The sequence below is a fragment of the Lissotriton helveticus genome, chromosome 5_1, assembly GCF_964261635.1.
Source record: "Lissotriton helveticus chromosome 5_1, aLisHel1.1, whole genome shotgun sequence".
Taxonomy (NCBI): domain Eukaryota; kingdom Metazoa; phylum Chordata; class Amphibia; order Caudata; family Salamandridae; genus Lissotriton; species Lissotriton helveticus.
In genome coordinates this window covers 1,657,613,313-1,657,629,316 of record NC_136065.1, presented here as the reverse complement: position 1 = coordinate 1,657,629,316, position 16,004 = coordinate 1,657,613,313, and the positions used below count along the sequence as shown (strand labels likewise).

General features: G+C 43.3%; 1 protein-coding gene across 1 annotated transcript in view; it reads left to right on the top strand.

Moving 5' to 3' along the window:
- Window positions 1–7,809, top strand: part of LOC144755691 (chymotrypsinogen B-like) — a 46,538-nt gene extending 38,729 nt beyond the window's left edge. Inside the window, exons 4-7 of the mRNA XM_078644869.1 lie at window positions 69–147; window positions 4,943–5,123; window positions 6,750–6,883; window positions 7,506–7,809. Of these exons, the coding sequence (XP_078500995.1) occupies window positions 69–147; window positions 4,943–5,123; window positions 6,750–6,883; window positions 7,506–7,667 (556 nt within the window). The 3' untranslated portion in view covers window positions 7,668–7,809. The remainder of the gene's footprint in view (window positions 1–68; window positions 148–4,942; window positions 5,124–6,749; window positions 6,884–7,505) is intronic.
- The last annotated feature ends 8,195 nt before the right edge of the window (window positions 7,810–16,004 follow it).

Below are 16,004 nucleotides of genomic sequence, written 5' to 3'. Positions count from 1 at the left end.
GAAACGACTTAAATTTTAAGCTCTGAGTGTTCTCATGTCTGAAATTAAAAACTTTTTTCCTTTATCAGGACATCGCATCAAGTGGTTCTTGGAGAACATGACTTTGAAACTGTCACAGAAGTCATAAAAAGTGTGCCTATAGTTCAGGTGAGAACATTTAGAAAACTTGATTGAAGTTCATTGTGTCTGATGGGTGTGATTGGCTGGAACACGTAGACAATAATGTAAATTCACAACATATATATAAGGGCTTAGATAATCTTTTGTACAAAAAAGTACCCTATGCCCACTTGCATGCATGACATCCGGGACCAATGTAAAAGAGTTCAAGTTGAGTTTTTCACCCCCGGACACGCGGCAAAGAGGCATAGACCCCCCCCCCCCTCTTTCTTCTTTCCTCTCTCCTTTTCTCTTCTCTGAAGACAAGGCGCTGCGTTTCATTATGTACTGTATATATAACGTTTGATTTGTAAACTTTATATTTGAATAAAAACACTTGAACTAAAAAGAAACTAAACTCTATTATATTCATCCCGATACAGGAGGATCCTTGCGTCAGTCAAAACCGGCACATTGTCTTTGTTTTTTGCCACATTACTGTTGTTGAGTCAGTTTTATGCTTAACTACAACAATGCACCACTTTTGAAACGAATGCTTTGCAGCATTCTTCCCACGGATATGTCAAATTTTCTGACGCATCCCTGGGACCTTGTACCATAGAGCCCTATATGTAAATACGGCGCATCCATGACGTCATAATGATTTTTCATGCAGGCAAGAAATGCATTGCTGCCTTAGCGCAGCAATGTGTAATTTCTGGTAAATATGCCCCCCAATGTGTGGTATAGCATTTTATAGCATGTTTGTACTGCTTTTGTAGTACTGCACAATGTACTACAAAATGCAGTTTGTGAATAGCCTCCAAGCCCTTCAATTTGATGGAAACAGGTAAGTTACACGTTTGAAGTAAATTTACACTCATATTTTGTGAATAGCAAAAAAGTAGTAAACTTACTTAAAAGTGTTTTGTGAACCAGACTCAATATATTTGAGATTCCACACAAAAAAATCAAAAAATTAAAACTTCTTAGTATAATGGAACAAGAAGAAGAAACGACACAGACAGTTGACCCGACTCAGGGCTCCCAGACCTCATTACCAAGCCAAGAATGCACTTGGAGGGTGTCACTCCCCCAAACACCCTCACATGAAACTACGCCCCTGCATGTCCCATGTGTGCCTGATAGTTCTCTATGGGAGCTCATGACTACGATCAGGTACAACTCAGTCTGTAGTCCATGACCTGGGGTCACTTATTTTAAATGCATTTTCAGTGCACACATCCTTTTTCGTCTCTGCTATCAGAAGCCCTGATGGTAGAGTTGTCAAATACGTACATGTAGGAAGGGTTCCAAGTTTCAAGTCCTTGCCTTTTACAAATCATTTTATCATATGAATGACTGCCGTATGTATGAAGACTGAGTTGCAAATGGAGGTGGGCATCCCAGCAAATTGATAGGGCCAGTGGAGAAAGAGCCGATCGAGGAATCTGGCTTGGCCCTAAGAGTATATGCCTAAGCCAAGTCATGAAAATATTTGGCATGTATGTCTTGCAAGACACATAATGTAAAAATATGATACCTCTGCTTTAAAATTCAAAAGATTGTTTTTTTATAACATGCACAAGTGTTTCAGTTTAGAACATCAGATTATATCACTGCCTGGACAGACATTTTTTTAAAGTGATAGTTTTGTAAACATGGAATTAGAAACATTATTGGCTCACCTCACAATGACAATGTCGTTGATAAACAAGAGGCAAGTCATCAGTCATGTACACCCTAAAAGTGGCCTAGATTATTATTGTAGATAGAGCAACATTATAGTCTATTAAATCATCAGGACATGTGCTTGTACAGCTCATATCGTGACCTCAAGTATTTAAAAGTGCTCCCACTTGTGAATATACAGGGAAATCAAATGTTTTCCTAGGATCACATAATTTGGAAATTCAGGGAAGCAAGTATTGATTCCAGGTTATCTGGTTTTACATTTTGAAATTCCGCCACCAGATGTATATTTCTGTCTCTCGCCTGGTTCCCATCAAAGGTCACTGTTTTGTCTTTTTTTCTTGGGCGACGACAAAAAAGCCAACTCAGGGCCCCATGACCCAACGAATAGGCCAAGGATGCATTTATTTGGGCGGATGACACCCCAAAGCATCATCCCTGAAGTAGCACCCGAGGAACTGAAAGGGGCTTCCGAATCTTACCAGCATAGCAGCCTCGTGGCTAGCAGCAGCCAATCTGTCCTGAAGACTCACACTGGCATTCTTAAAAACCTTTCAAGGAAAGGAAACACATTTCCTCTGAAACCACCAGTTTCAAAGCAGAATGACAATGCTAGGCTACAGTCAACTGAATGGCAGTCAGCAGGGACAGGACAGAGTTGGGTCCATAGCACTTCAGTAGTGCTGTCACTGAGTTAGTCACAAACCAGTTAGAGAGGCAGGGATATAACTGGATGTCTGGCAAGCCTGCAGGATGGACAGAGACTGCTGCATCACACACATGACAGCACAGAATAATGTCACATGGCAGGTCACTAAGGCTGTTGCAGAGTCAGTCCCATGCTATATTAGTGGACTGGGAAAGAGACAATCACATGTTAGATCTCTGGGGTTAGGGCAGAAGCCATTTGAGAGAGGTATGGACAGAGCATGTCTCAAGAGAAACAAGTACGGTTGGCTTAAAGCCAGGCACATAATAATAATAAGGTATTATAAAGCGCTTGGTGACGCCATCCCGGCGTGTCCCCGCGCTGTGTTCATGTCAGATCAATTGGGCTGGGAAGAGTCTATCATGTTGCAGGCAGTCAGGACGGGGGTAGAGCCAGTCATGAGAGGTTAGTCAGCTTCATTCTCCTGTCTCCAATTCTTTTCCGCAATGCGTACTCATAATATTCCAATCTTATCAGTGCACAATGGTCTCTAAATCTTACGTAACTGGCAACTATAAGAGCGTGACTGTATTCCAATTGTATCATGCCACAGCCCATAGTTTTAAGAATAAGTAAGGATCACTGATGGAGGCTGCCTTCCCCTAGAGAGAGACCATGGATTGAGATTGATCAAGCTAAGGGCTGTCCATAAGCAATAGCCCGTAAACTAAGCCAGGACATTACCTGTTGAGATAAACAACGGAACGGTGCAGCACTCTTGAAAGTACTACTGCTTGACCAAGAGTTTAAGATGCACAGTTCTAAATAATGAGCCAACTGTATATACATGATAAAGAAAATGCACAGTAGTTAGCACTTCTAAATCTGTGGCTCAAATAAAAGGCCATCCATGTTTTCAAGGCTTTCAGGCAATGTGAAATCGAACCAATATCACCAGATCCATTGATGTAAAATCAACAGAATCTGTGTATCATCTGCAGCTATCTGATACCAGGGTCGATGCACAGAAATAATATAAGACTGGTGTCGACTGAACCACTTAGATCCGTTGATGTTGGTGAGTCAAACATCAATGTATCCTATCTATGGCTCTGCCTATACTACCACCGCCTGGTCCAAATGTAGAAGAAGAAGCTCAAGGTCAAGACATCCAACGGGATCCAGGCTGCAGGCTGGACCTTATCACATAGCTCAATAATTTGCTCGTCGATATCTAAAACTTCAGTTTCCTTCCGTTTAAATACTGGAATCCAGATTGAAAAAACAAGGAAAACACACTCTTTTCAAAAAATATCTGGACCTGTGCTTTACCAATCGTTTTTATTGTCTTTGTCTGGACGAGGAGTGGAAAGTTTCAAATTCGTAGCTGCAAAAAGTTGCTAATGGCTTTCATAATTTAATGGAGTGAAGTCTGCGTGTCTCAGAGCCTCAGATAATGCCCTTTCTCCAAGGATGCATTAATTAGCTTCGGAAACCTATCTGACAGCGCACGGTCTTCTTTAAATGCAGTGCTGAGAAAATACCCCTTCATAAGGATGCCTTAACTAGCCAAGCGTAGCACCGACAGGTTACTTGACAACACATCAATATTTTTTTAAACCAGTGACGCTAGGACAACACCTGCTTTTCGTTCCATAGCTCCAAACAAGCAACATTGTCATTACATCCATTGGCAAAGCTTGTTCAAAATGCTAACATTCGGATTAAAAGAGACTCTAAGCACAGATACATATATGGTACATTCAAAAGTATCAGAATCAGTACAGCAACAGTTGTTGCTAAAATAATGTCGCTCAAAGTTTCACAACAAACTGAAATACGTTCGTTCTTTATTAATTAGAAAAAATCCTGAATGCACTCCTCTTCGTATAATGCTCTTTATAGGATCAGTATATCTTATTTGTGTTGTCTATGACGTGTTCTACAAAGCAGTTTGTTCAAGTCAGGCTTAGATTAATGGCTTTGATGTGCTATCAGGTGTCCCTTTTATTTGAGCAATGCCATGTCAGGAGTCAATCATGGGTTTGGCACTTAACTATAGAGGTCTATGGTCTTCATTTTAGGCAGTGCAACTTTATTAAAGGACAGTTTATATTGCTTATAGAACTGTCTCAAAACTATATATATATATTTTTAATGACATCAAGTAACCTAAGTGCAGAATACACAGAGGTGATATCCTCAAATGATAGTGATTTAAGATTATATACCACCATAAATGAAATGTTATGCTTAGGTACTTCCGGGTTGAACAAAGAAATGTCTTTCATAAACTGAACCAGGACCGTCATTGGGATCATGGACAGTAATCAGTCTGCACATTCACTATACAGTGTATAAGAACTCACCATTTCGTATTGGAGTAAAACATCATCTTCCATGGATCTAAACGAACATTCTGTTGAAATCTGCAGCATTGCACCTTATGGTCCTGGAAATATTTTTTTTATTTTTGTGATTTTCTTTCTTTTTTCTATACAGGTGTTCAACAATCCAGATTGGAATCCACAAACCAAAGAGTTTGATATTTCCCTTGTTAAACTTGCTAAGCCTGTTGGCTTCTCTAAAACTGTCAAACCAGTCTGTCTACCAGCTCAAGACGAGATATACACAGGCCAGGAGCTGTGCGTCACCACAGGATGGGGGCTGAAGCGAAGCAACTGTGAGATTTGTCTTTTTATTGGCTCAAAACTCTGTTCTTGTTTATTCATTCATAGATTACCTCAAAGCCTAGCTCATATATTTCAACATGTATTCAACTGATACATGTGCACTCATACTTTGATGCCTCTGATGCTTTAGCAGAGTAAGCAGCCACATATAACATAATAGTACACCCACAGGTAAATGTTGGCATAATGCTACAAATGTATGTTGACCTGCACCATTATTTAAAGGCCTCTCTTCCTGCTTCCCAACTACCCATGCTGTCTATCTGCTCAACTGTTGGCCTAGAATTAATGAAAGACAGCAAGAAAGTCTCTCAAAAGGAGTCCAATATTCCCTATGTGTCAGTTTTTTAAAATAAATGGAAGCAGGAAACACATTCTTTTCTTACTGTATTTATCTGCAAAAAATCAGTAAAAACAGAAAACTGGGACCGTTGGTTTCAAATAAATGGAAAATGCTATGGCTGCATAGTCACATAATGACAGTTGCCTTTAGTATAGGTGGTTCGATATAGTGGGAAACCCAATCTACCGTTGACGGCTTGGGCAAAGTCAAATGAATGGGTAGAGGTGCCTTCAAGGGATTTATTCACAATACTCAGTTATACTATTTTAGTTTACTGTTGGATGCAATAACATTTCATTTACTTGCCAATTGATTTCTTTTCAAGACGTTTTGTGAGATATAAACATACGTCTATATATTTTTGTGGCTCCTTATAAACAATAGGGATCCATGCCCAAATCACAACAAGAGATATGCAAAAACATATGCAAAAACACAGGTGTATGTAAAAAAGAAGATTTTTATCTTTTAAAGGTCATGTAGGGTACTCAAAAATTAAACACACAATGTAACAAGAGGGAGAAAATACAGTTATTATATCCTTCACAATTGTGACATATGAACAGTATATATATTCACAACAGTGAATATATATATATATATATATATATATATATATATATATATATATATATATATATATATACACACATTTACATATATAAAGCATAGAGGGCACAGAAGATACATAAGTGGCATTAACTCACTAATCTATCTTACTGTGACCTACAAGTCATGCCCAGCAACACCTAATGTCCTGAGATATCTCACTGGACAGGAGCATTGAGGTCTTCATGACATTCATAAGTGTTTCTTACTTTTCAAAATTTCTCTATCCCACTGTCTATCATGCATAACACCCCCAATCTGCTACCCTCTTGATACCCAACTTTCCCGAGTCTACCCCAGTCACCATGATTTTGTGTTGGGTACCCAGCAGTGTTTGTCAGGAAAATCTCCTTACCCCATGCCCAAACATATTGACTAAAACATGCCCTTGCAACTTCCCTGATATTCCGGACGCATGACAAATATTCTGACACAACTCCTTCTTCCGTCAACTCCTTTTCCCTCCATCTATGGCAGCTAACTCCATCTAGCTGTGTTATTAGATCCATGCCAAGCCAAGCCAGGTTTGCCGAAACTATCAAAATATGAAACAAGCACAAATATTAAGATTGCTATTTTTGTAGTTCTTTGTTGATTCGGGTATCTTGTTGCATAGCAGAGGTGATATTATCTTCTTCTGACGTTTATGTTTCTTTATTCACAGCATTCGTCCCACCCACTAAACTGCAGCAGGCTGTTGTGCCCCTTCTGACCAACCTGGACTGTGAAACTCGCCTTGGCAGTTTGATTACCGACTCCATGGTCTGCGCAGGAGGTGCCGGCGCATCCGCCTGCATGGTACGCATCTCCGTCTCCTCAGGATCCATTCTGTCCTGCATGTACAGATGGACAAATGGGCATATGTAATTCTAGTCATTCAAGAGGCTGGCACAGGTGGGCAGTCTTATCAAAATTCTCCCTATTACTAACAAACTCTGTTGAAACACTCCTTTTGGTGAGAATCCAACTCATCACCAGCATTCTCCTTAATTATGAAGTGGCTCAAGCTTTGTTGAAGAGACTCAGGTGGGGTGGAAAAGAAAATGTAAGCTAGCATGAAGTCTATTATCACGTTTAGGGCCAATATTAGAATGCCGCACTGCGATACGGTCAAACCTTGAGCTCAGAAGGTACGTGCAGTTACTGCTTCACCACGACTGGGTAAGGTTTAGAGGGTAGCTTTGATATGGATTATGTCTATTTTCATGTTTTTATGATATTTAGTCCATGAAACTCTGACAATTTCTATCTTCCACTCAATAGCATAGAAAGTGAAGGCACTTTACGTCCTGTGCCCTGAAACTATTAACAGGGATTCCAATGAAAGTATCTTAGGTAGGAAATAAACGCTCCAGTTATGGTCTGTCTCCATCCTCCAATGAGCTCTTCATTGACCTTTCTCGTATCCTCTTTCTTGCAGGGTGACATTGGTGGCCCTCTGGTCTGTGAAAGATACGGCGCTTGGTACCTGCTCGGTGTGGCATCCTGGACTGAAAATACCTGCTCTGCAACTACGCCGGCCGTCTATTCGAATGTATCGACGTTTCGAAAGTGGATCGATGAGATTGTCATGGCCAACTAAATCTTTGAGAAGTCTCTATTAACACAATGCCATTCTGTATCATTCTTCTCCTGTGATTGTTCAATTGTGCTCTATTTCTTTGATTGGTGTTGGCATGGCACCTCTTGCTACTTACTTAAAATCCAGTACTCTGAGATTCTAATTTTGTGTCTGTAATTATTTCTTGACACTTCTTACTTTTCCAGTCTCAGGATGAGTGCTTCCTAATGGGTCTGATGATTTTAGCAAAGCTGGCATGCAAAGGGTGATCTGAAAAATGAGGGCCTGATTCACAAAGGTAAGCTTACACTTGTGTGTAAGTTTATGATTGTTTGCTATACACAAAGGAATTTAGGAGTAGAATCTTTATGAGTGTGGAGTCTCTGCACATAAAAAGACCATAAGAAGTGTAAATTTACTTGTGTGAGTCAGGCCTTGAGTGAATTCACCATTACCAATGTGTGAGTGGCCCCATGGTCTCCAAATGCAGCTGAGATATGGCGGAGTGGACACTTGAAGAAAAAGTGCAACTGAAAATGGTAAGAAATAAGGAGGGGGCTGAAGAGGACTTGCCATGCTGGGCTGATATGATGCAGACTTTAATGGGTGATCAGTAGGGGTGGGCGGTGAACTCCCCCTTGCCAGCAGAGTTTGCCGAGTATTGCAAACTGCATGCAGTTCGGCAAAAAACTCAGACTCCACCGCTTGGCAGAGTTTGCCCCCACCGCCCACCCGTAGCAAAGAAAACTCAAAGGAAGGAAGTAAATATTACTGAAAATCCACTATTTAACTAAACTGTAGCGCTAGTACTCTGCATGTGGCGCTCTCACGATGGGAGTAAGTATGAGGTCTGCATTAGGGGTAGGCGGAATTTGCGTAATTGCGTTACGCAAATCTCCTCGAAATAGTAAAAAATCTCTGCGAGCACGCAGAAATTCCGCCAACACGCGGAATTGCTTGTTCGCAATGCTTTTTTCCTGTTCGCAATTGCTGTTTGCGTGGTTGGGGGGAAATATCTCGCTAACACGTATTTTGAGAACGCGAACAAGCAAAAAATTTCGCGAAGCCGCTGAACTCTAAATTCCGCAAATTCCGCGAGCGGAACGGAATTTACCACCCAGGCCTAGTCTGCATATAAGAATGACATGCGAGCATTCTTCCTCTCAGCAAAGAGTGCACATGTTTACAGATTATCTGAGATCTTAATAGTTTAAGACCATTTTTTATTCTGCAGTGAAACCAGAAAAAGGACCAGTGTATTGTATACTCATGTGACTTCCGGAAGCAGGTAGTTCTGGGGATGCTGCTCTGAAGTTGTCCCGCCTCCCAGGACATACAGTGATCCTTGTTCCAAAGACACCGGATGCCTTGACTGCCATCAGCACTCCTCCCGAGGTGGGGAGTAACTGCTGTCCGCTTCTTACCAGTGGCGGCTGGTGACATTTGAAAATGGTAGGGCAGAAAACAATTGTCGTACTTCAGTGCGGCGAGCAGGCCTGAACCACTTACTGTGGGTTCCCCCCGAGAACATTTTTAAAAAAGAGTGGGAACATGGTGCATTTTCAAGCAAACCAGAAGGTGCTAGAGGAGGGAAGGAGGCCACCAGCTGAGGCAGAAGCAGGGGAGCAGGTAAAGTTGGGGGCCAACAGTGGTGAAATTCATGACAGGGATACTTGTGATAAAACATCAGCTGAAGTCCAAAATGGAGAGCCTTGCTAGCCCTGACTGCCATCAGACACTCAGAAGGGAAACTCCTGGGGCTTCCTGGCTTATCAGCCACTCTGGTGAGTGCTAGCACAGGATCAATAACATTAGAGATGGTGAAAACAAGGAAGGGGAGAGGAAGCGGAAAACAGGAAAGGAAAATTACTCGAAGGAGGACTAGTCTGGGCAGTATGACTAATATAGAAGTAAAGACTGTGAAAGGAGGAGAGGTGGGCTTTCGAATGGAGGGTGGAAGGTAAAAACCGTGGACCTGATGCTACCCTCTCATGTAAATGGTCATGGAAAGGTTGACGCACAGACTTGCATACCCTTGGTAGGAAAGCTTGGGAGGAGAAGGGGAAATGTCTCTGCCAGAAACTCTAATCAGGGTTACATTCTAGAGATGAAGTTCAGTACCCCCTCCGAAATGGAGATCTCATATTTGCCAGCTTGACCACAGATGTTGCAGAAATGGATGAAATAGTATCTGGTGACACAAATATGAGTGCTCTGGGAGGCGTAGGACAAGATTGTCAGTCGAGTACTCAGTGATAGGGCACACTGAGAATGACACGGAAGGGAATATAGTGCCAGAGGAATGCTCAATAATAAACGGGCGTACTACTGGAAATATTTATAATCGTTTTATGGCAAAGGGGGCACAATTCTGTCAATAAGATTACACTTATAAGAGGAAACAGGAAAAGGGTGCAAGGCGTTGGTATAGAGAGGACAGTGTCAAAGCTCACAAAATAGAAGATTTAATGGAGCTATCAAATGTGCTGGGGGTGAGACTGAAAATGAGATTCAGACTGGTGCCCCTGAGATTTTTGGATCACTTAATTGCATGACTGAAGGCTTCTTTGAGCTATCTAATCCATCTCAGACAATGGCCACCGGTGGGGTTATCTCCTGCTCTAGTATTAGCTTCAGTAACAGAGGGAACATTACTGCGACTTTAAGCTTGTTGCATCATTGGAGTCTTCTTCTGCTCCCTCTGAGAAGCACAATCGGCTTTGAACCTCTCTTGAGCACTGGGAAGTGGGTTCACTCCTTTGGGCCAAGGCCAGGGAAAATGTCCGAAGCGATACAAAAGGCTAAAGATGTACTGCTGGGGGACAGAGAAGAAAAACCGAAATGGGAGATAACTCCAGAGACAAATGTACAAAAGAAATACCCTCCCTTGACTTGGGGGTGAAAATCCAGTCCTAGAGAAATGACTGAGAGACAAACTACAGCACAGTCCATGGAACTGAAGGCGTTGCACGTCAGGCACTAGGGAGACAAGAAAGTGCATCTGTAACTAACTCCTTATCAGAGTCTGATCTTGCAGCACACCTCAACTCTGCAAATTCAAGCACCCCTCCCTCTTTACCTACATGTACATATGAAAACCGTAACATAGAGATGTGTAGCAAGACAAACATTTTGTAAATTTAAGGAATGTTAGTAATACGCATGTATTTTACATGGATATGTGAACATTATATTTCTCAAAGGCAACACTCGCAGCAGCCAATCTGCACTTAAGCGGGCATGGACAGCACAGTGTTTAATAAATGACTTATTGTGTTTGACCCAGTTCCTTTGCCATTTCACTTGGAAATCAGAAATCTGAATTTATTTCCTTGAAATTTAACAAATACACAAAATAACTCAGATTGCACAAAATATGGTCGGCTGTATCTCGAGTGAAATGTTCACATGAAGTCACACCTAATATATAAAAAAAAACACACGGAATACTGACAAGAGAGTAGGAGACTGGTTTGAGCGGAAAATGTTTCTGTGCTAGAAATTTTCTGTTTGAAGCAATCTTCCACGACCCAAAAAAATGACACAAAATGTAACAAATTTCAGAAGCTAATAAAAAATACACAAGCCCAATATCAACCTTGCATGGTCTGTAAACTGTTGCCATCTAAATTGGAGTAGGAATATAATTAATCATTTTCAGTTCGTTGATGCCCATGACAATTATTATTTAGCTACGTGAAAATTAACTCTTCATCCTGACACTCAATGCTGAGTGTTGCTCATCATTAAAGCACAGAGAGAGATTAAAAACGGAATGGAAACCCCGCCCATCATATTGACGCCGCAAATAGCACTTGCTCTGCCGCACACACAGACATGAGCGATTCCTGCATCCCAGAATGAAATCAAAGTACCGGCAGATTCCCAGCTGAGAAACCTATTTACAACCTTCAATCCTGCTGCTAGATAACCTACAACGAACTTGATCGCTCACCAGCCATCGCATTCCACATATCATGTGTGCACTGTTTACTTGCTAGTTCCTTGAATTATTGATTGATTGATAGCTTTATTTCGATATGCGTATATCATAAAAGCATTACACAAAAATATATAAAAACGACATATCAGAACTCATAGACTGTACAACATCATAGTAAAAACAGAATAAATAGATAACTTTGTTAAGAAAAGCATTAAATCGATAAGGACAGTCTTTTGAGACGTATCAACCAGGCCCATTTAAAAAATTTAGACACAGCACAAACAATAGGGGGGGCAGTATTAGTCAATAAAATGCGTAGGGCCTCAGAATGCTTGCGAATTCCCAACTCGTTGCAGAGGGGTTTAAGCCAAACAGATCTTGGGAGCGCATAATCTGGACAATCAAGGAGAAAGTGCGCCACAGTTTCACAACAGTCAGAGCAGAGCGCACAGAAGCGTGATACCTGATTTTGCAAGTTCCATCTAGAAAGGAGGTCAGCTAGAGGTAGAGTTCCTAGTCTGAACTTGATGTACAAAGCCCGATCCATTGGGATGGTGATAATGTCCAAAAAGGGTTCAAAGGCAGTGACATCTTTAATCCTTAAATATACTGCGGTGGAATTGCAGTGGTGATGGTTGCTCATAAGCTTAGTGAACACCCAACCCCAGTATATTTTTTTCAGGATCTCCTTTGGGGGGGCTGAGTGAGTAAGCCAACAGTTGTCCAGACCTAGTTCCCCAAGCAGATATTTAATGTCCCTGAGCCACTTAATCTTTGACCAACCAACCGAATGCATTATCTCTGCCAGCCCATCTGCATAGGATTTAAGTTCCGGGACTCTCCAAAGTCGTGCCCACAGTAGGAGGGGCCGCAGACGGGCCAGATCTTTCATTGGTTTACAACCCACATCCATAAGCATCGGTACAGTCGGGGTGCTCATCGGGAGTGCCATCAAATCTTTAATAAATTTGTTCTCTGCTTTAGACAAGGACTCCAAGCAGCCCAGACCCCATAGCTCTGCTCCATATAGCGATGCAGGTACCGCTCTAGCCTTGTATATATCAATGATTGGTGATACACAATGTTTCGATGATGTGCTATACTCCTTGAGCAGGGCTTCCCCCACCCTTTTGTGGACCAGTGTCATTTTAGTGATATGGGGTACCCAACTCATGCGGTCGCTCAGCCGAATTCCCAAGTAGTCAAATTCGGCGACTTTTTCCAGCGGGATCGAATTTAGGATAGGGGGACACCCCAATTTCCTGGGAGGGTTCATTACTAAGTATTTAGTTTTTTGTACATTAATAACGAGACCTCTCATTGAACAGAAGTCCTGGAACCGGTTCAGGAGTTTTTGGAGGCCCTGGGGAGTTTTCGAGATGAGAAGGGTGTCATCAGCAAACAACAAAGTTGGAATTTTAACATTACAGAGTGTGGGGGCGTCTGCTGGATCTTCAAGCAAGTAATCAACCACCCCATTCACATACAGCGAAAAAAGGGTGGGTGCTAGGACGCAACCCTGCCGTACACCCCTCTCTACCTTGATCTTGTCAGTCTTCTCCCCATTCAAGCCCCATCTGACCTGAGCATAGGTGGCTTTGTGCAATTTCATTAGGAGGTCCACGATGTATGGGGGCATCCCAAGGCCGTACAGCACCCTCCAGAGTTCCTCCCGGGGGACAAGGTCAAAGGCAGTCTTTAGGTCTATAAAGGCCAGATAAAGACTGCCCTTGCCCAGTACCACCACCTTCCAGTACAGTAACAGGAGTCTGAAAACTTGTTCAATAGTTCCTGTGCCAGTACGGAACCCAGCCTGCATCTCGGATAGTATATGGTTTTCGTCTACCCATGAGAGGATCCTACCCAAAATTGCTTTTCCCGCCACCTTCTGGGTCGAGTCAATCAGGCTTATGGGCCTATAGTTTCCCGGTAGGTCCCGATTTCCCTTTTTAAATATTGGGACTACCTCGGCCCCTTTCCAGGACTCTGGAACCAACCCTCCCCCCATGATGGCATTGAGGAGAGCGGAGATCAACACCCCCCAGTCACCTGGATGTGCACGAAGTAGATCCCCTGGTAGCCCATCCGGGCCTGCTGCTTTTAATGGAGTGAGGGTTTTAATTATATTCGTAACCTCTTGGGCTGAGAAAAGAACCATATCTCTATCCATAGGATAGGAGGGGAGAATGAATTGGTCGTTAAGTGGGCCTTCAATAGCACAGTAGAGACTCAAAAAGTGATCAAACCATGCCTTGGCAGTGATAGTACACGTCCTCATGGTATCATCAGGACGCTTCCTACTACCCACCAAATTCCAAAAACTTCTCGCATTTCTCCCGCGACTGGCCGTCAGGAGTTCCTGCCAGAAGTTGTCTTCCCACTCCTTTTTTGCGGCTTTTTGACATAGTGAATATGACCTTCTGGCCTCCCTAGTCCTTTCTTGGAATTTAGATTTTACTGCAGCAACCAGCAGAGTCTTCGCCTCTCTGCACGCGCGGTTGAACCACCCCTGTCTAGCCCAAGAACCTGGTCTCTTTCCCTTGGTGCTACTTGGGACGATGAAGAGGTCACTAAGCGCCTGGGTTAAGGTACAAAATCTTGCAGGTACGTCCCCCACCCCGCACCCCCGAGGATCAAGGTTACCTACTGCTGCCGCTAGGCTTTGAGATATGAAAAGTAATTTCTCAGGTGAAAGGGACAACTTGGCCCATTTAAGCCGACGACCGCAGTTCGAAACAACTGACATATCCGGGACTGAGGAGCACAGATTGTTCCTACCAGAATCGTCTAAACACCAGTTGGACAAGGTGAGTGAAAGAAGGTTATGGTCACTATCTACAGTAGGTATAATGACCATATCCTTAACAAAAGTCCACAAATGAGTGTGCAGAAGAAGATAATCTATCCTGGAGGAGTGCGCAGGCCTATTGTAGGTATGAGCTCCCTCTTTATCGGAGTTGGTCCTACCATTAAGTGCCCTCAGGTCAAACTCAGATGTTATAGAGATGACCTGGAGCGCCACTTCCGACCATTTCTTGATTGGACTAAGCTCTAAGGCCGGAATGCCCCACCTATTGCCGACAACCTCTTGATCCTCTAAAACTTCAAGGCCAAGAGGCTCAAAGGTACAATTAAAATCCCCACCCACCAGGGTACAATGCTTGTATGGCGATGCTCGTAGCAGGGCTTCCAGCCGTGCTATAATGGGGGATTCTCTGCCTCCCTTTACACCTCGGGCATAGATGTTAAATATATTAAGGATGACCTGGCCCTTAGGATTTTTTAGTGTGATATTAAGAAGGTCGGGACATTGAGTATCGTGCTCAACCACCCTACAATTGAGTGCGGTAGCTACCCATACAAGGAGGCCTCCCGAAGGACGGCCACGACCGCACTCTGTTTGTACCGCTGGTATGTGGTGGGATGAATATCCCGCCTTATGAGAAGGCTCCCTGCACCAGGTTTCCTGGAACAGACATATAGAATAGTCCTCCGCCAGGGTATTCCAGTCAGGCATTGGAAGTTTCCTATCCAGCCCGGCCACATTCCAACTGAGAATCCTAAAAAGGGGATCCGTCACAGTCGGGATGCTACCGGCCTCGATGATATTAACCAGATCTGTAACTTCCACCAAGGGACAGGTGTTCATAGACTCTGTCGGAATCTGCACTGTCTCTAGTTCCCTTGCGCCACCTAGTACCTTATGCTCCCTAGAAGCGGGCGACGAGATAGATTCAACAAAAGAATTTAAATTCCCGCAATAAGGGGTACCAATCATTCTGATGGGTGTTGGGGTCCTATTGTTAACCTGGCAGTCAAGGGATTGTCACTGCCCCCTCCCCAAATCATTCCACACATCCACAACGGAGGTGGACGGGATGGTAGGGTAAGTAAGGTTCTGTATGGGTTGGCCTGCAATCCCTGGCCACAGGCAATTTCCAGGGCCGTTCGCCTCAACGATCAGGGAGGTTAAAACACAAGAGGGGCGCGGGTAGAAAAATGTAAGGTCGACAATACCAATGCCTCCCTTGCCCGTGCACCAGCCCTGTCTGGTAATCCACCCCACCACCCTTGGATCTTGAAAATTGATCAAAATGCAGTCCCCCCCCAGGTTTTTAGTAGTAGAACCTATCCAATCTATTCGCCTCACTCCCAGAATGAGACCATCTACGTCCCCAGGCAGCGGCCGATTCACCCTTAACCAGTGCATGGCTTTGTTCTTAAGCGTCTGGAAGGATTCTCTCTGTCCGGATGGAAGTGGTGGGACATTAATCAGGACCGCTGCATAGGGGAAGGAGTCAGGGGTGAGGTTCATAGGGGGTGTCTTATGTGGGGGCTTTTTCAAGGGTGGTAGGGGCGGTCTGGGGACAGGCGGGACAGGGCGGGGTAACGATTTGATCGTTGTTGACTGG